General features: G+C 42.6%; 1 protein-coding gene across 5 annotated transcripts in view; it reads right to left on the minus strand.

Annotated features, from left to right (window-relative positions):
- Positions 1–15,165, minus strand: part of LOC126260238 (myogenesis-regulating glycosidase-like) — a 557,090-nt gene that overhangs the window by 405,764 nt on the left and 136,161 nt on the right. For 2 of the 5 annotated variants that reach the window (XM_049957549.1, XM_049957548.1), the window contains exons 4-6: positions 8,047–8,481; positions 7,684–7,840; positions 4,838–5,082 (exon numbers count right to left, since the gene is read on the minus strand). In XM_049957549.1, coding sequence (XP_049813506.1) covers positions 4,886–5,082; positions 7,684–7,840; positions 8,047–8,481 — 789 coding nt within the window. In that variant the 3' untranslated portion in view covers positions 4,838–4,885. Of the gene's footprint in view, positions 1–4,670; positions 5,083–7,683; positions 7,841–8,046; positions 8,482–15,165 lie in introns of those variants that run through there. The other 3 variants (XM_049957550.1, XM_049957547.1, XM_049957546.1) reach the window with 3 other exon arrangements.

Here is a 15,165-nt window from a genome sequence, read left to right on the forward strand (position 1 = left end):
GTGAGACAATTATCGCTTGATCAGCTTAACTGCTCCTGCATCCAAGTTGCTGAAAAGAATAATATACAGAAGAATGAGAAAAATTGAGAATCTTAGGATCTTGCAGCTGACGATCAGTTTGTCTTCAGGAAAAGTAAAGGCACCAGAAAGACAGTTCTCACAATGCAGTTGACTATGGACGCTAGACTGATGAAGATCAAGACACATACATAGGATTAGTCGACTTGGAAAAAAAGGTCGACAGCGTAGAATGGCGCAAAATGTTCGAACTACTGAGAGAAATAGTTGTAAGCTATTGGGACAGATGGGTAATATACAATATGCACAGGAACCAAGAGGGAACTATGAGAATGGAAGACCAAGAACGAATTACACGGTTAAAAAAGAGTGTGGGACAAGAACGTAGTCTTTCACCCCTTTCGTTCAATGTATACATCGAAGAAGCAAAAGAAAGATTCAAGAATGGGATTAAAATTCAAGGTGAAAGGATAGCAATGTATGATTTGCAGATGGCATTTCTATCCTTTGAAAGTGAAGAAGTATAACCCGATCTGTTGAATGGAATGAAGAGTCTGTTGAGTACAGAATATGAACTGAGAGTAAACAGATGAAAGACGAAAGTAATGAGAAGTTGCAGAAATGAAAACAGTGAGCAATTTGACATCAGAATTGCTGAACACGAAGTAGATGAAGGGACTCTCCTACCTAGGCAGCAAGGAGGATATAAAATGCGAAGTGGCACTGGGAAAAAGGGCATTCCTGGACAAGAGAAGTACCAAACACAGATCGTCATTTGAGGAAGAAACATCTGAAAGTGTACGTTCTGAGCACAGCATCGTATGGCAGTAAGACAAGGACTGTGGGAAAACCGGAACAGAAGAGAATAGAAGCATTTGAGATGTGGTGCAGCAGAAGAATGTTGAATATTATGTGGAGTGATAAGGTAAGGAATGAGAAGGTTCTCCACAAAATCGGCGAGGAAAGGAATATATGGAAAACACTGACAAGAAGAAGGGACAAGGTGATTGGACATCTGTTTAGGCACCAGGGAATAACTGCCATCGGGCTGGAGGGAGCTGTAGAGGGTAAACTGTAGAGCAAGACAGAGATTGGAATACATCCAGCAAATAACTGTGGATGTGCGTTGCAAGTGCTACTCTGAGATGAAGAGGTTGGCACAGGAGAGGAATTCGTGATGGGCCGCGACAAACCAGTCTGAAGCCTGAGCAGAAAACATGCGCAACATGTCTTGAGGCTGCAGTGAACTGTTAGCGATGAAATGTTACTACTTAAATAACACGTTTAATTATTCTGTTAACTGCTCAATATTTAACATTACTTTATAGAATCGATATAGTACCTATGTACATCGAGATATACATCTACATAGATACTCCGGAATCCACCTTATGGAGCTTGGCGGAGGGTACCTCGCACCACTAATTAGTCATATCTTTTCCTGTTCCACTCGCAAACAAAACTAGGGAAAAACGACTGTCTGTATTGCTTCGTATGAGACGTTATCTCTCGTATCTTATATACGTGGTCATTACTCGAAATGTATTTTGGAGACAACAGAACCGTTCAGCATTCAGCTTCAAATGCTAGTTCTCTATGTTTTCCCAACAGTAATCGCCTTCCTTCCAGGGATATCCATTTGAATTCCCGAAACATCTCTGTAACACTTGCGTGCTGTTCGAGCCTGCCAGTAACAAATATAGCAGCTCACCTCTGAATTGCGTCGATGTCTTCTTTTAATATGATCAGGTACAGATCTCGAATACACAAGCAGTACTCAAGAATAGGTTGCGCTAGCGTACTATAAGTGGCCTCCTTTAAAGATGAACCACACTTTCGTGATTTTCTCCCAATAATCTAATGTCGACCATTCACCTTTCCTATCACATACTCGATCCATTTCATATCGCTTTGCGACGCTATGCCCAGATCTTTAAACGACGAAACTGCGTCAAGCAGGACGCTACTGATGCTGTATCCGAACATCACAGGTTTGTTTTTGCTACTCATCGGAATTAACATACTTTTTTCTACGTTAGATCTACCTGCCATTCATCACACCAAGTAGAAATTTTGTCTATGCCATCTTGTATCCTCCTGCAGTCACTCAACTTTGACAGTTTAGGGTACACCACAGCATCATCAGCAAAATCCGCAGATTGCTGCCCACTCTATCTGTCATATCATTTATGTATATGGAGAATAGTAGCGGCCCTATCACACTTCTCTGGGGCACTCTTGACGACACCCTTGTCTCTAATGAACCCACGCCATCGAGTACAACATACTGGCTTCTACAACTTAGGAGGCCCTCGAGCCACTTACATATCTGTGAACCTATTCCATATGCTCGCTGCTTCTTTAACAGTTGCAATGCTGCACCATGTCAAACACTTTCCGGAAATCTAGAAGTATGGATTCTGCTTGTTGCCCTTGTAATGAGACACCCTCCTCTAGCATTGCCTTTTTTATAGAAATACGCGATACCAAAAGGCATAGGTGAAGATTCTCGAGTGTTTCACGGAAAGAATTTCGTCTGATTTTGTATACTATCTATGATATTACAGGCTAAAATGTGTAAAAAGAAATTAAGTTGTCACAATCGGTAGAACTAAAATCATTCTTTTTGTAGAAATATTTGAAATTACGAAATATCTGGCACTCTTAAAATTCATATAATTAATTGCACAATGTAACGCTAAATATTATATTTATTTCTGGACTCATTTATAAAATAATGATATAACGTTGTAGAGATACTTCTTTTGTCAAGAAAGTATGTAAACTCTACTGCTTTCTAAACTCTTTGGAATACTGTGCGTTTCGCAAAATGTTAGTAGTATTAGTGGGTATGCCTCTGATGGACACATGTATTTTTTTATGACCGACACTAACAATGTAATTTGGAATCTTAAGTGGAAATTGTTAAGTCGGTGAGATTTAGAAGAATGGGATAAAATAAAAGGAAATCATAGTAACAGAGAATACTTCATCAGTTGTTTAGTCATCGGGAACCCACAACGTTACATCAAAATGTCAGCCCCAAGAATGTACCGCTAGATGCAAGAACTGGAGCCAACAACAAGAGAAAATTAAAAAAGTTTTTCTTTTATCTTACGCCTCAAGAAGCTTTTAAAACTTGTGCAGAGACAGAGAAGTGATGTGTGGGAGGGTAATATTACACACCTCACCCATCGTTCGCAGTATATAACGTGAGAAAAGGGCAGGCCGAGTTCCGTACGAGCGATGGTTTCTAAAACTGTGCTTATTCGAGGACATAATCTTGTCGCTCTCAAGAAAATGAATTGTATTCGAGCTGAGAATATGTTCCAGGATTATATGGTAAACTGCTGTTACAGGCATTCGTCTATAATTTAGTGGGTGCATTCTTTTGCGCTCCTTATACACAGATGTCACTAGCACTTTCTCCAGTCGTCTGGGTCTTTGCGCTGGGCGAGAGATTTGCGACTAATGCAAGCTAAGTAGGGGGCCAATGCCATAGAATGTTGTTTGAAAAACAGAACTGTCATTCCAGTCAGACCAGGTGGCCTTTTTTTTAAATTCTCTCAATTGTTTCCCTACGCCATGGATGCTTATTATTGTGTCGTTCAAAAGGGAATCTGTTCGGTGGTGATGGTATGGAGGCCTGGACTGGGCTGGACCGCACCAGCCAACGCGTCTGAACCTCGTGAGTGCTCGTTCTGGAGTGAGGGGGCACAAACGACTTCGCTCTGGCCGCAGTTTAAGTGGGACCCGAAAATAACCGAAGTGCTTTGTCTGCCTTTTCATGTAACTTTAGTTCTTAGTTTTGCCTATTATTATGAATTTTGACATAAGTGTGCGATAGGCTGCTATTTGGAGATGCCCAGATCTGAATATCAAGGAAATTTAACGCACAGTTTTTATAATACTAATGATAGAAGACTAGCGTTTTGGCGCGCTGTCTCTGAACACAACAGCCAATCACGGTGATGAATTACGATTCGGGTCGTGTTTCCCACGAAAGAGGTACTGGTCACACCATCTGCTACTGGCATGTAGCACTACTTCTTAATACTGCAATATCAACTGCTCTGACAATAAAGTCTTGCCGGCCATTGTAGCCGAGCGATTCTAGGCGCTTCAGTCGAGAACCGCGCTGCTGCCTCGGGCATGGATGTTTGTGCTGTCCTTAGGTTAGTTAGGTGTAAGTAGTTCTAAGTCTAGGGGACTGATGACCTCAGATGTTAAGTCCCATAGTGCTCAGAGCCATTTGAACCATTTTGAATAAAGTATTGGACGTGAATATGATGGCAACTAAAGGCAGAAATATTGCACTAACACAGTAGAAATATCAGTTTCTGGCTCTGTTTTTCACTCTACCTTACACAAACGTGGAAGTATATTGTCATCTGGCTGTAAATGATTTCTATCTCGACTTTTGTGGGTGAATTGTAGTTCACAGAACAACAATTCTCAGCAAGAACAACATCCAGTCAATACAAACTACCGCCAGCATGGAGCAAGTGGACGCTTGAACTGGGTTAAAATGGTATTGTGTTCAGATAGTTAATTAGTTTAATGTACAATGGATCATTTGTGCAATTAATTGCAAGAATATGTAAACACGGCTTTTTTCTACTTTTCAATTTAATTTTTTTTATTATTTTTTTAATACAGTTGCGAATTAGTAATTCCTATGCACCACGTCTTACACACAACAAATACAGAAATCTTCTACAATACAGAAGGAACAAGTCACGTAAACAAATTTTTTTTATTTCCATAAGCTGTCTTACATGTTCTTGTTAACACAGTGTCGCCGATACGTTGATATAAGGTCGTGCCAGCCTTCGTGAAAACTGCGTTCGCTTTCAGCCAGTGAGAGCTAGGAGCTGACCCTGGTGAAGAAGGGCAGAGTGTTTAGCGGCGCAGGGTAGGCGTAGAGCCAGGTGGGGCCCCGTATGGTGGGGTGCTCGGGGTCCACCTCGTCCCGCCAGTAGCCCTTGGGCAGGTAGATGTCGCGCCTCGTGGCCGTGCGATACGTCACCGGCGCCACCAGCAGGTCGTCGCCCAGCAGGTACTCTGCACGGGAGGGAAACAAAGCGTCAGCACATAGCATACCCCAGTCATCTGAGAGATTCATACTGTGTTAGATCTATTCTTGTGCTACACTATACTCACTCCCCTCAGGGGTCTAATTTCTGCTGCTTGTACTTCGCTGTCACCTTTCTTCTTCTGTATCCAACTATCACTTCAGTACAACATTAATGGCATCGCCAAGGTCATAAAATGTAATTTTTGGGCGTTATGTATTGAAATGTTTTGTTCATTTTTCCAAATGTTGTATTGAATTTCTGCAGATTTTCATCAATATAATTATCAGAAATGTAGCTTGTGTCACACCATACATATTTAAAATATGCCACCTATTTCATTAATTTTGTTGTTAATTACTATTTTCAAATGTTTTGAATATTTACAATGGAAGCTCGTAACTTAATTCTTATGTACTGAAATTTTGTAAGTGTATTCTGTTCACACTCTGCCTAACAAAGGAAAGAAGTAGCACCCAGAAGGTCATAAATTCATTCTTATACAATGAAATTTTAAGTTTGTATTTTATTCATACACTGCCTGACAAAGAAACTGAAACATCCAGAAGGTGAATAGAGAATGAAATGAAACATTATGCATTAAGAAAATACATAATGTTATTTTAGTGATTACAAAAGTCACTCAAATTTACAAGGACCTCGCATTATGAGCCCACTAATCAGTATGACGATGCACCCCATATGGATTGAATGCATGCCCTGATTTTGCTCTCCTGAACCAATTTTGCTCATGTCTGTTGGGCCTTCATATCCTGAACACTGACACTGGGACAAACGTGACTTTGGAGCTCGTTCCAGATATGTTCTATCGAGACCAAATCTAGATGTCTTTCTGACCACAGCAGTAGTTCAGCAACATGCACGCAACCCGTAGGGCCACATTTCATCGCTGGACGTGCTTTGTCCTGTTGAAAAATGTTACCTTGAGAGGTAATACGTAAGGATGCAGGATTTCCGTAACAAACGGCTGTGCCATCAGGGTTCACACTGACACTACCACAGTAACGTGAAGTCATACACGATGATTCCCCACATCGTGACTCAAGGAGTAACACTGCTGTGCCTTTCCAAAAAATATTGGGAGAATGGGACATCTCCCCACTTCGCTCTCAATCTCGACGAAGGAAGGTGATGTGAGACAGAGCTGAACCGTGGTGTGTCAACACTGAGCACATTGCGTCACGATTTACCAGCGGTCCCTGCTTCTCGGTGGTATCACCACTCCAAAGGCAGTTGTCTGTGATTGGATTTTGACAGCAGCTTATGCATGGTATGGTAATTTCCTACACTGGCTGCTGCTAGTCTCCGAGCATTGGGTGCAGGATGACAGAGATTTACTTGTTTTCGAACAGGAGGGGCAAATGTGAAGGCGTGGTGATGTGCTTTGTACACAGGGCGGCGATCCTGCCTTCTGGTGACCAGGTGTGATGAAGCAGAATGCTCACAATTAGTTATGCTTGCCCTCACGTTCCCATATAGTGCAATACTCGACCAAACCCACATCCGAATGCTCCAAAAATCTGGTATTGCATGATTCGAAAAGCCGACAAAAAGAGACCCAAATTGAGGCCTCTTTCATATTCAGTTATGTGATGTGATTGGTGTCTCACCCAAGTACACACACTTCCATGTTTTTCACATTGATCACTCGTCATCTGATACTCTTCACACGAATCATGCAACGTACCATGCGTTTTAAGGACACTAAAAAATCACAGAGAATCATTTACGAACTCACCAAAGATTTGTATGTTTATGAAGTTAATTTGACATTCGAGCATGTCTTCTGGGTTCGTCACTTTTTTTATCAGGCAGTGTACTCGGTTCAGCCATACTGCTAACTGCAGGTCGTCTTCACTTTCGTGTATTGTTGTTTTATCATGTGTGAAAGGTCATGTTCTTAGATTAGTGTATTTGTCTAAATTAATTCCTCGAAAATTAGCTGATTTACAATTTTTGAGGACGTTGTTAATGTAAATGTAAAAAAAAGGCTGCCACCAAGTAGCTGTTCATACACGCTTTCATGCTTTTAATGCAAAGTCTCTCTTGAAGGAACTGAACGTAAAGAGTAATCTCTAAGTGTATCACGAAATGCGACGTCTGCATGAGAAACATGTCACCTCACGACAATGTGAGTGATGGATGGTCTGTGGAGTTGTAATGCAATCTTTGTGGAGGCTTGAAATTTTGCTGGGAAGTCTCCTCAAACAAAGCCGTCAGTACTTGGGTAGTCTTTATATAGACATTCCTTTGGAGACAATAAAAATGAGAAATGATCCGAGACTTCAACAACAGCAGTGCAGCCACAGATACAGACATTGGCGTCTCTGAGGACGTTTAACATATCTTGTGTGTTCACTGTAGACCACTGTGATGAGAATGTCGCGGGGTATCTGTTGAAGTGTGGCATTGCCTGAGTAACATGTTAGTACATGGAGGAAGCATACGTCTAAGGCTAGTTGTCAGAGAAATCGTAACTGAGAGATTCGAAAATAGAATGATAAAATACGAAACCGTGTCCAGAATAAATCTAAAGATAGGAGCCGTGAGAGAAAGATGTTGGCCATACCGTCGCTGATCTTGAGAGCGGTGGAGTCTGTCGGGTCGAGCCACCAGATGGGCCGGTTGACCGGAGTGCCGTCCTCCACTGCCTGCTTCATCAGCTCGACGATCTTCGGACCGTACTGAGCGCGCAAAGCAGTCAGGTTGCGTGCGAGCTCCACCGTCTGTAAAAGTAGTCACAAGTCACAGCCGTGAGCCGCCCTGCTGAAACTGAACTCATACAAGTTTTCAGTACAGCATACCTTACCGTCTTACTACATATAGACTGGATTAATCTGTCTATTCTTTTTACGTCACGCATTGCATCAACGCTGCGAAGCGATATTTACTTTAGAAGTGGCTTTTACAGACACACGAGCACGGGACGCACCTCGTTGTCGTAGTCCCAGGGCACGGTGCCGAAGTGGACGGCGGGCATGAAGGCGCTGGCCTCCAACCAGCGGATGTACAGCTCGCGAGTGGCGATGACGCCCGTCTTGGTGCTGCCGCCCACCTTCTCCGGCATCACGAAGGGGTAGCCCTGCAGGCTCATCTCCAGCACCTTGGGCAGCAGCGTCTTCAGGCCGTTCTGCGTGCTCCACGCCGTGTCCACCGCGTCCATGTGGAAGAAGTTGGGCAGGCGCTGGCTCTCGACGCCGGAGCGCAGCCTCGCCATGGGCCCGAACTGGGCCACTGCCTTGGCGTACGCGTCGGTGTAGACCACGGGCGCCCTCTCGAGCGGTGTGAGCTGTGGCGGCTGCGGCAGGTAGCTGGTCTCGCCGAAATCGAACCTGAAGGAGTCCACCCCAGTCTTGTTGCGGAGCGCCTGCAAAGAGATCACAAATAAAATTCCGTACCTGTGAGGCAAAGTAAGTGAAGCATCCTGACTTGGAAACACTGTCTGATTCTGAGGTGGTATGCAGCCGTGAAGTAACAAGGCTATTCTGTCGATATGAGGCACAGCCTGTGTGAAAAAAAAAAAGTTGAGTTCTCCCTGGAAATAAAAACAGAATCCACAATCTGGATTAGTCTCCCATTTGGATATCTAGAGGGAGACCGCCAGGGGGGAAGATCATGACGAAGTGCTGAGATTAAAATCGATGTAAGACATGGATGTAGTTTTGTACTCCTATTGTTGAATCTATATATTGAACATGCTCGGACGGAAATAAAAGTAAGTTTCAAGAACGTGATTCATATTCTTATTGTTTCAAAACGCGAAAATCTGGTCTCTGCAGCCACAACCCCCTCTCTTTAGCACTCCTCTTCATCTGCATGTGTGAAGAACATCCCATCTCACTGACCAAATTGTTTAAATACGAACTCTGATGTTGGCGGTCGTCCCCTCATTTTCTTCCTTAATGATTTTCCTGGAAAATGTTTTCCAGGAAAGTGTCATGTCTAAGTATCGATGAGTTTTGCTTTGCGTTGGTCTAGAATTTTCGGGAGTCGTTTCTTCGCTCCTGTTTCTTGTAGGACCATCTCATTCGTTATTCGATTAGAATTCTGAGTGAAAGAACATCAGTAATGAGAGTTGAAGATGAGTTCGTTATTCTGAGTGAAAGTCAAAGGGAACTGTAGGAACTGTTTGCTGGAATAAACATTTTAACAAATACGAAGTGTGGATCGATAGTCAACCGAAGAAAGATGAAAGTAATGAGAAGTAACAGAAGAGATTAGAGAAAAACTGAACATCAAAATTTCCGACCACAAAGGAGGCGGAGTAAAAGATTTCAACTACTTTCGAAATGGATTGAGTAAGGAAGTCATCACACAAAGCAGACTGCTGCAGGAAAAGAGGGTACTCAGCTAAAGGATTATACTGGTATCAAATATAGCCACAATTTCGGGAAAAGTATCGTGAGAGTGTAACTTCAGTGCACAGCATTGTATGGTATTGAATCATAGAGTATGTGAAAAACTGCAGAACGACAGAATCGGAGCGTCTGTGATGTGGTGTTCTAAAAGAATGTCGAAAATTAGGCTGAGACAGAGAACGAGGAGGTTGTCTGCAGAATCAGCGAAGAAAGGAACATGTGGAAGACGATAACAGGAAGATGGAGAAGGGACAGGATGGTAGAACAGTTTCGTGAACATTTTGTTACATTTGTTATTACTTTTCTGATGTATTAACTCGTTCCATGAGGATAGAGAATTGCTCCTCAATTTAATCCCGTGGAAGCAGACATGTAAAGCAAACAAAATAAATAAAATGAGCGATTTTCGTGACAGTAGTGGGAGCATTAGAGGGAAGTACTGTAAACGTAGACATTGGCTGAACTGCACACTATACTCCTGCTTCAAACATGTTGGAAGACTGACGATTACAAAAAAATCATCATCTATTTCCATAAGGCATATGTATCTTTTAACAGAGCACATACAAGCAATCTTTAAGTGCTCATTTATAGTATTTCTTCTTGGTACACCACATACTTCGATCGCTCAGTGCTGTAAACGACTCACCGAGGTCTTCCTAATGACGTCATTCGATAGCTCTATTTGGAATGTCGAAAAGCAAAAGCATAAGCCAATCCGAAAACTATAGTACACTAATAGACAAACAGCAGCAGTTAGTTTCAAAATAAGATTGAATGTGATGCTCCCTGTTGATTTCTTCTATGCCGGTCGCTGCATACAGTCATACGTATATGGATTCATTTTAAATTTAATGAATCGACGGCAAATAGTCCTAAGTAAGTAAATAAAAAGCTTACTAACCAATTCTCGATTCATAAATGATCTAACCTTTGTTCTTTTATATTATCACGCTCGTGTGTGCTTAAGGTTATGGACTGGTGAGCTACAGATGAAATTACTACATCTCTGCTCTGTGTGCTAAATGCCAAATATTCCAATTGCTCGCCATATGAACTATCTCTATGGGCTGCCTAGACACATGTAAAGGATATTGTCTCAGTAGACATCCGTTTGTAAGCTATATTTTTTGCAGAATGTATGTCTAAAATTATTTGAATAACCTGAAGTGAGTATTTTTCTTTAATCAGAATATCTCCAAGCGATTGGAATTATAGAATTTACATAGAGTCGTACTTTGTAACTAATTTCTAAGCCATAGATACATGAATTTGCAGCCAATGTACTCACCGCAACTCGATCAGTCCACCAAGCTACCGCATCAGGATTGGTGAAGTCGACAATGCTGGCCCATCCACCCCACCAGCGAGTAGAGATGCTGCCATTGTTATTGCGCACAAAGTAGCCTTTGGACTGTGCCTCAGAGAAGAAGGGTTCGCAGTCACTGTTTATAAATGGGTGTATCCACAACGCGACGGGGAATCCCAGTGCGTGGAGGTCGTCCACGAGCGCCTTCATGTCGGGGAACTTGGTGGTGTCCGGGGTGAGGCTTCCGCGGCAGCTCTCCCAGAAGTTGACTATTTCGAGAAGGCTGTAGCCGAACCCGTGCTCGATTATGCCTGCGGCGCGCTCTCTCACGTTCTGTTCGGGTGGCCCCACTTCCCAGTAGGGCTGAACACCCAAGCGTTCGTCTGGAATCGCCGTAGGCTTGCCCAGGTACTTCTGGATACCGACCAAGTGCGCCTCCTTCGCATCACCGTACGTACACAGCTCGTATTCCAGCACGTTGTTGGTTCGGTCCTCTGGGTAGGGAGACGCGTTCTCGGCACTGAAGCACAGTTTATTACTCGTCTGATTGCCGTTTTGGTCGACGAAGAGAGGAACGTTCGTGTGAACGTGGACGAGTCTTCCGTCGGAGAAGACCCAGTAGCGCGTAGCGATGGTGGCGTGGTCTCTATGTTCGGCAACGTATGCGTAGTGCTTGTACACGTTGTCCTCGATGGGCCAGGTGCGGTAGGTCGATTCGACACCACCGTAGATGTGGCTCCTCAGGTGCCGCTGACACATTGTGATTATCTCACTCGGATTGTCTTTGGTGTGCCGGATCCAGAGACATTCGCCCGACCTGTCTTGGTGCCGGACGAGAACTCTGGAGGCGCCAAAGTCGAAGGACTCCTCGTTTCCACGAGTCTCGTGGCGTGGAACTGCAGACCGCTGGTTGCCGGAGGCTTCGATGTATCCCACTTCTACCTCGTCTCCACCTGCAACGTGCAAGCACATAGTTGCTGTGAGTGAATGTATGACAGTCAGTAGTGCATGAAATAACAATCGTAAAATAGTAAAATACGTTGGCACACAATTTTATAATAATTTAATAGAGCACACAGACCGTACATGGTCTTCAATATCCAAACATGGAAATCATCTGGCATACTGCATCACATAAACTTATAAATCTACTATCATCTTACTTGTAACAGGTACGTGAATCGACTACAATGAACTAGGCTGGATTTCCTTTATACCATTTTTACACTAGTGTTTGGCAAGCTTTATTTTCAGAATTTGAGTCATTTCACACGTCAAATCAGATGCCCCACTCCAACAGGCAGTTATTTAATTGAGAATTCATTAAGAGGTGATTCTTATCCACAGTCATTTGAGGAACAAGTGTAACTCTATGAAAGAAGTAGCACGGATACACAAATATACGTTGCAAGTTTCGCCCCCTCTCCTGCAACATCTAATCAAAAGTATCCAGGCAACCCTGCGTAATGCAGAACTGACCACTAGATGTCTTGAGATGTCGACTCACTGGCATGAGATGTGGTGGGGAGTATTGTGTCGTCAGCAGACAAGCAGTATCAGAAGAATGCATCAGTCAGGAGAGCTTGGACTCTTCAATCCCTGAGAAGCCATTTTATGTCAAGCGAGAAACAGATCCATCTCGGACATTTGAACCCTTCTAGAGCTACTGAAATCGAGTGTTGATGATGTGATTATGAAACGGAAACGTGAAACAACAACCAAAGCTAAAGTAATACCAGGCAGACCTCATGTACTGTCAGATAGGAGTCATCGAAGATAGCAGTGGGCGACTGTAAGAAAATCGCGTCAGAGGGATGAATTACTGGTGAGTTCGAAAGTGCTGCCAGCAGTCCAGCTAGCCCAACGACCACGCACAGAGAGCCGGAAAGAACCAGTAAACCGCGATTACTGGAATAGTCGAACTCCTGTGTATAAAACAGATCCAAACCTCTGATTACCACACAAATGAGTTAATGTGATAAGTTTTTGAGAGTAAGCACATAAGTGAGAATAAGCATGGAAAAGTTTTGAAATTATGCTTGAAACTTGTGGAAAGTCCTTAACAGTTGTCATTTGTGAAACACTGGAGGAATATAGTCTGGATAATAGGCGCCGCTTTTTAAGCAAAAATCAAATTCATTTATGCACCTCAATGTTTTCGACGTCATGTCTCCTGAACTATATGTCATATGATGATGTATTTTTTGCCAGTATATTCAGTGACGTATGCGAATACAGTCTGCAAATCGTGCTGGGAATAGATTAGGTGACAAAGATGAAATAAATTAAAACATAATGCCTGTTGAAGTTTTACTTTGTCCCATTTTAATCGGAAGCTAGGTTTTCGCACAGCTAACGGTCTATGACATTTTATCTCATGAACTATAAGCTCTACAATGAAGTAATTTTGCAGGTACATTCAATGGTATATATACGTACTGTATACAAACTGTGTTGTGAACACGATTGGTAGTAAAGAAGTAATAAATTAAAACGACATGTCTCATACTGAAGTTTTACTATGTGGCCAGTGAAAATGCAGTAAGAGATAAACTATTTTTTATTCATCACTTTATGTCTGTGTGTATGGGGACGGGGGGAGAAGAGGGTCTAGCGAAAAAAAGTTTTGGTAAAGGCTTAAAATTATGTGCAAAGTGTGTTGCAAGTCGATAAGTGCTTTCATTTTAAAATACTGGATGAATGAAATTTGTATATTTGCATGGCATCCGTCACAGTGCCTCAAGAAAAACACGTGCTTCCTAAATGTAGTACCTGTCTTATTGTATTAACCTTTTAACGTAAGAGTATATGTCTTAATGAGTTAATTATGATACCAATCTAATTTCTAAATTCAGTCAGTAAGTATGCAAAATATTTACAGTTAAATTTTTATTGCCCCTGGAAGCTGTTAGTGATTTGGAGTGATCGACCGTGCTGTACCCTGCAGCAACTTGATGGAAGGATTTGGGTTTTACATATGTGAAGAGAACATTACATGCTATCATCTGTAGTGTCAGTAGTAAAGTACGAAGGGGGTATTGTTAAGCTATGGGGTGTTTTTCATGGCGAAGGTGTAGAATGCTTATTGCAAAGCATATGAACAATTTTTACAGAATTGTGTACAGTGTACAGTAGAGGATCATTTTGGAGATGGTGATTGCTTTTATCAGCATGAGAATGCTCCCTATCGTAAAGCAGCATTTGTGAGGGAATGGTTTGTAGATAATACCATTTCTGAAATGGATTGGCCTGCCAGGAGTCCTGACCTGACCTTTGACATGACTTAGAATGTCGACTCTGCACCAGAGAGCAGGGTCTAACATTAGTACTTTCTCTGATTAGAGGAAGAATGGGCTATCATCCTCGACAGACATTCAGACGCCTAACTGAAAATATCCTCATCAGAGTTTAAACCATCAAAAAGGTCAAGGGCGAATACACTCTATATTAATGTAGGCTAACACGTGTCAGTGTGCTTTTGGTCAGTTAGTGTAGTGGTGGGTTTCAGACACGGACAGGGTGAAATGAAGGTGTTGTGTAGAAACTGTGGCAGCTTGCAGCAGCGCAGAGCCAGCAGGCTGCCCGCTCTGGACAGCCCCCGCACGCAGTGCCCTCTGCCCACACTCACCCCTGTCGGACAGCAGCAGGATGCGGCCGCTGGTCTGGTCGTAGCGGGTGCCGAGCCCGGCTGAGGCAGACGCCACCAGGGCACCCAGCAGCAGCAGCGTAGTGGGCGTCCACATGGCTGCGACAGACAGGCGAGCGAGAAAATCAGTCGACTTGTAGACGCTCGACACTTTAAGTGACGCGCACAAAATAACTTAGCTGGTGCTGCAGGCCTTCAGCACATGGCATCCGGCGATGAAGCACACACCATAACACAGGATTACTTTTATCATAAATGGCGGCAATTCGTATCGTCAGGAGCGTGGATTAACCTCTTTAGTTGTTTTCCAAAATAAATTCTTGTGTAATTTTAGGGTAATTCATTTATATAGACCTATTAAATACCTTACAAATTAGCAGTGCTATTTAATAATAGTAGTAGAAACAGTATACTGTCTTTAATTTTTGCAATACTTTGGAACACTTCACCAAGACACGCATCAAGAAGAAAATAAACTTTAATGAGAACACATTATGTGCTAAAACCTGCAAAACTGTCAGGATTCCTCGAAATAACCAGTAATCGAGAAAGGTATTTCTCATCAAATTCTTCAGTAATCAGTTGACTACTGTATGGGATATGTTACTCGAATATGGCTAATAGCATTTGCTAATTACTACAGGATTTTTTTTTATTTCATAATTTCATAAATAAGATGTTAACCCTCCAATTTCAGAAAAAAAAGGTCAGATGCTGTTAACTGATGACGAACAATGA

The sequence above is a fragment of the Schistocerca nitens genome, chromosome 5 (assembly GCF_023898315.1).
Source record: "Schistocerca nitens isolate TAMUIC-IGC-003100 chromosome 5, iqSchNite1.1, whole genome shotgun sequence".
NCBI classification, from domain to species: Eukaryota; Metazoa; Arthropoda; class Insecta; order Orthoptera; family Acrididae; genus Schistocerca; species Schistocerca nitens.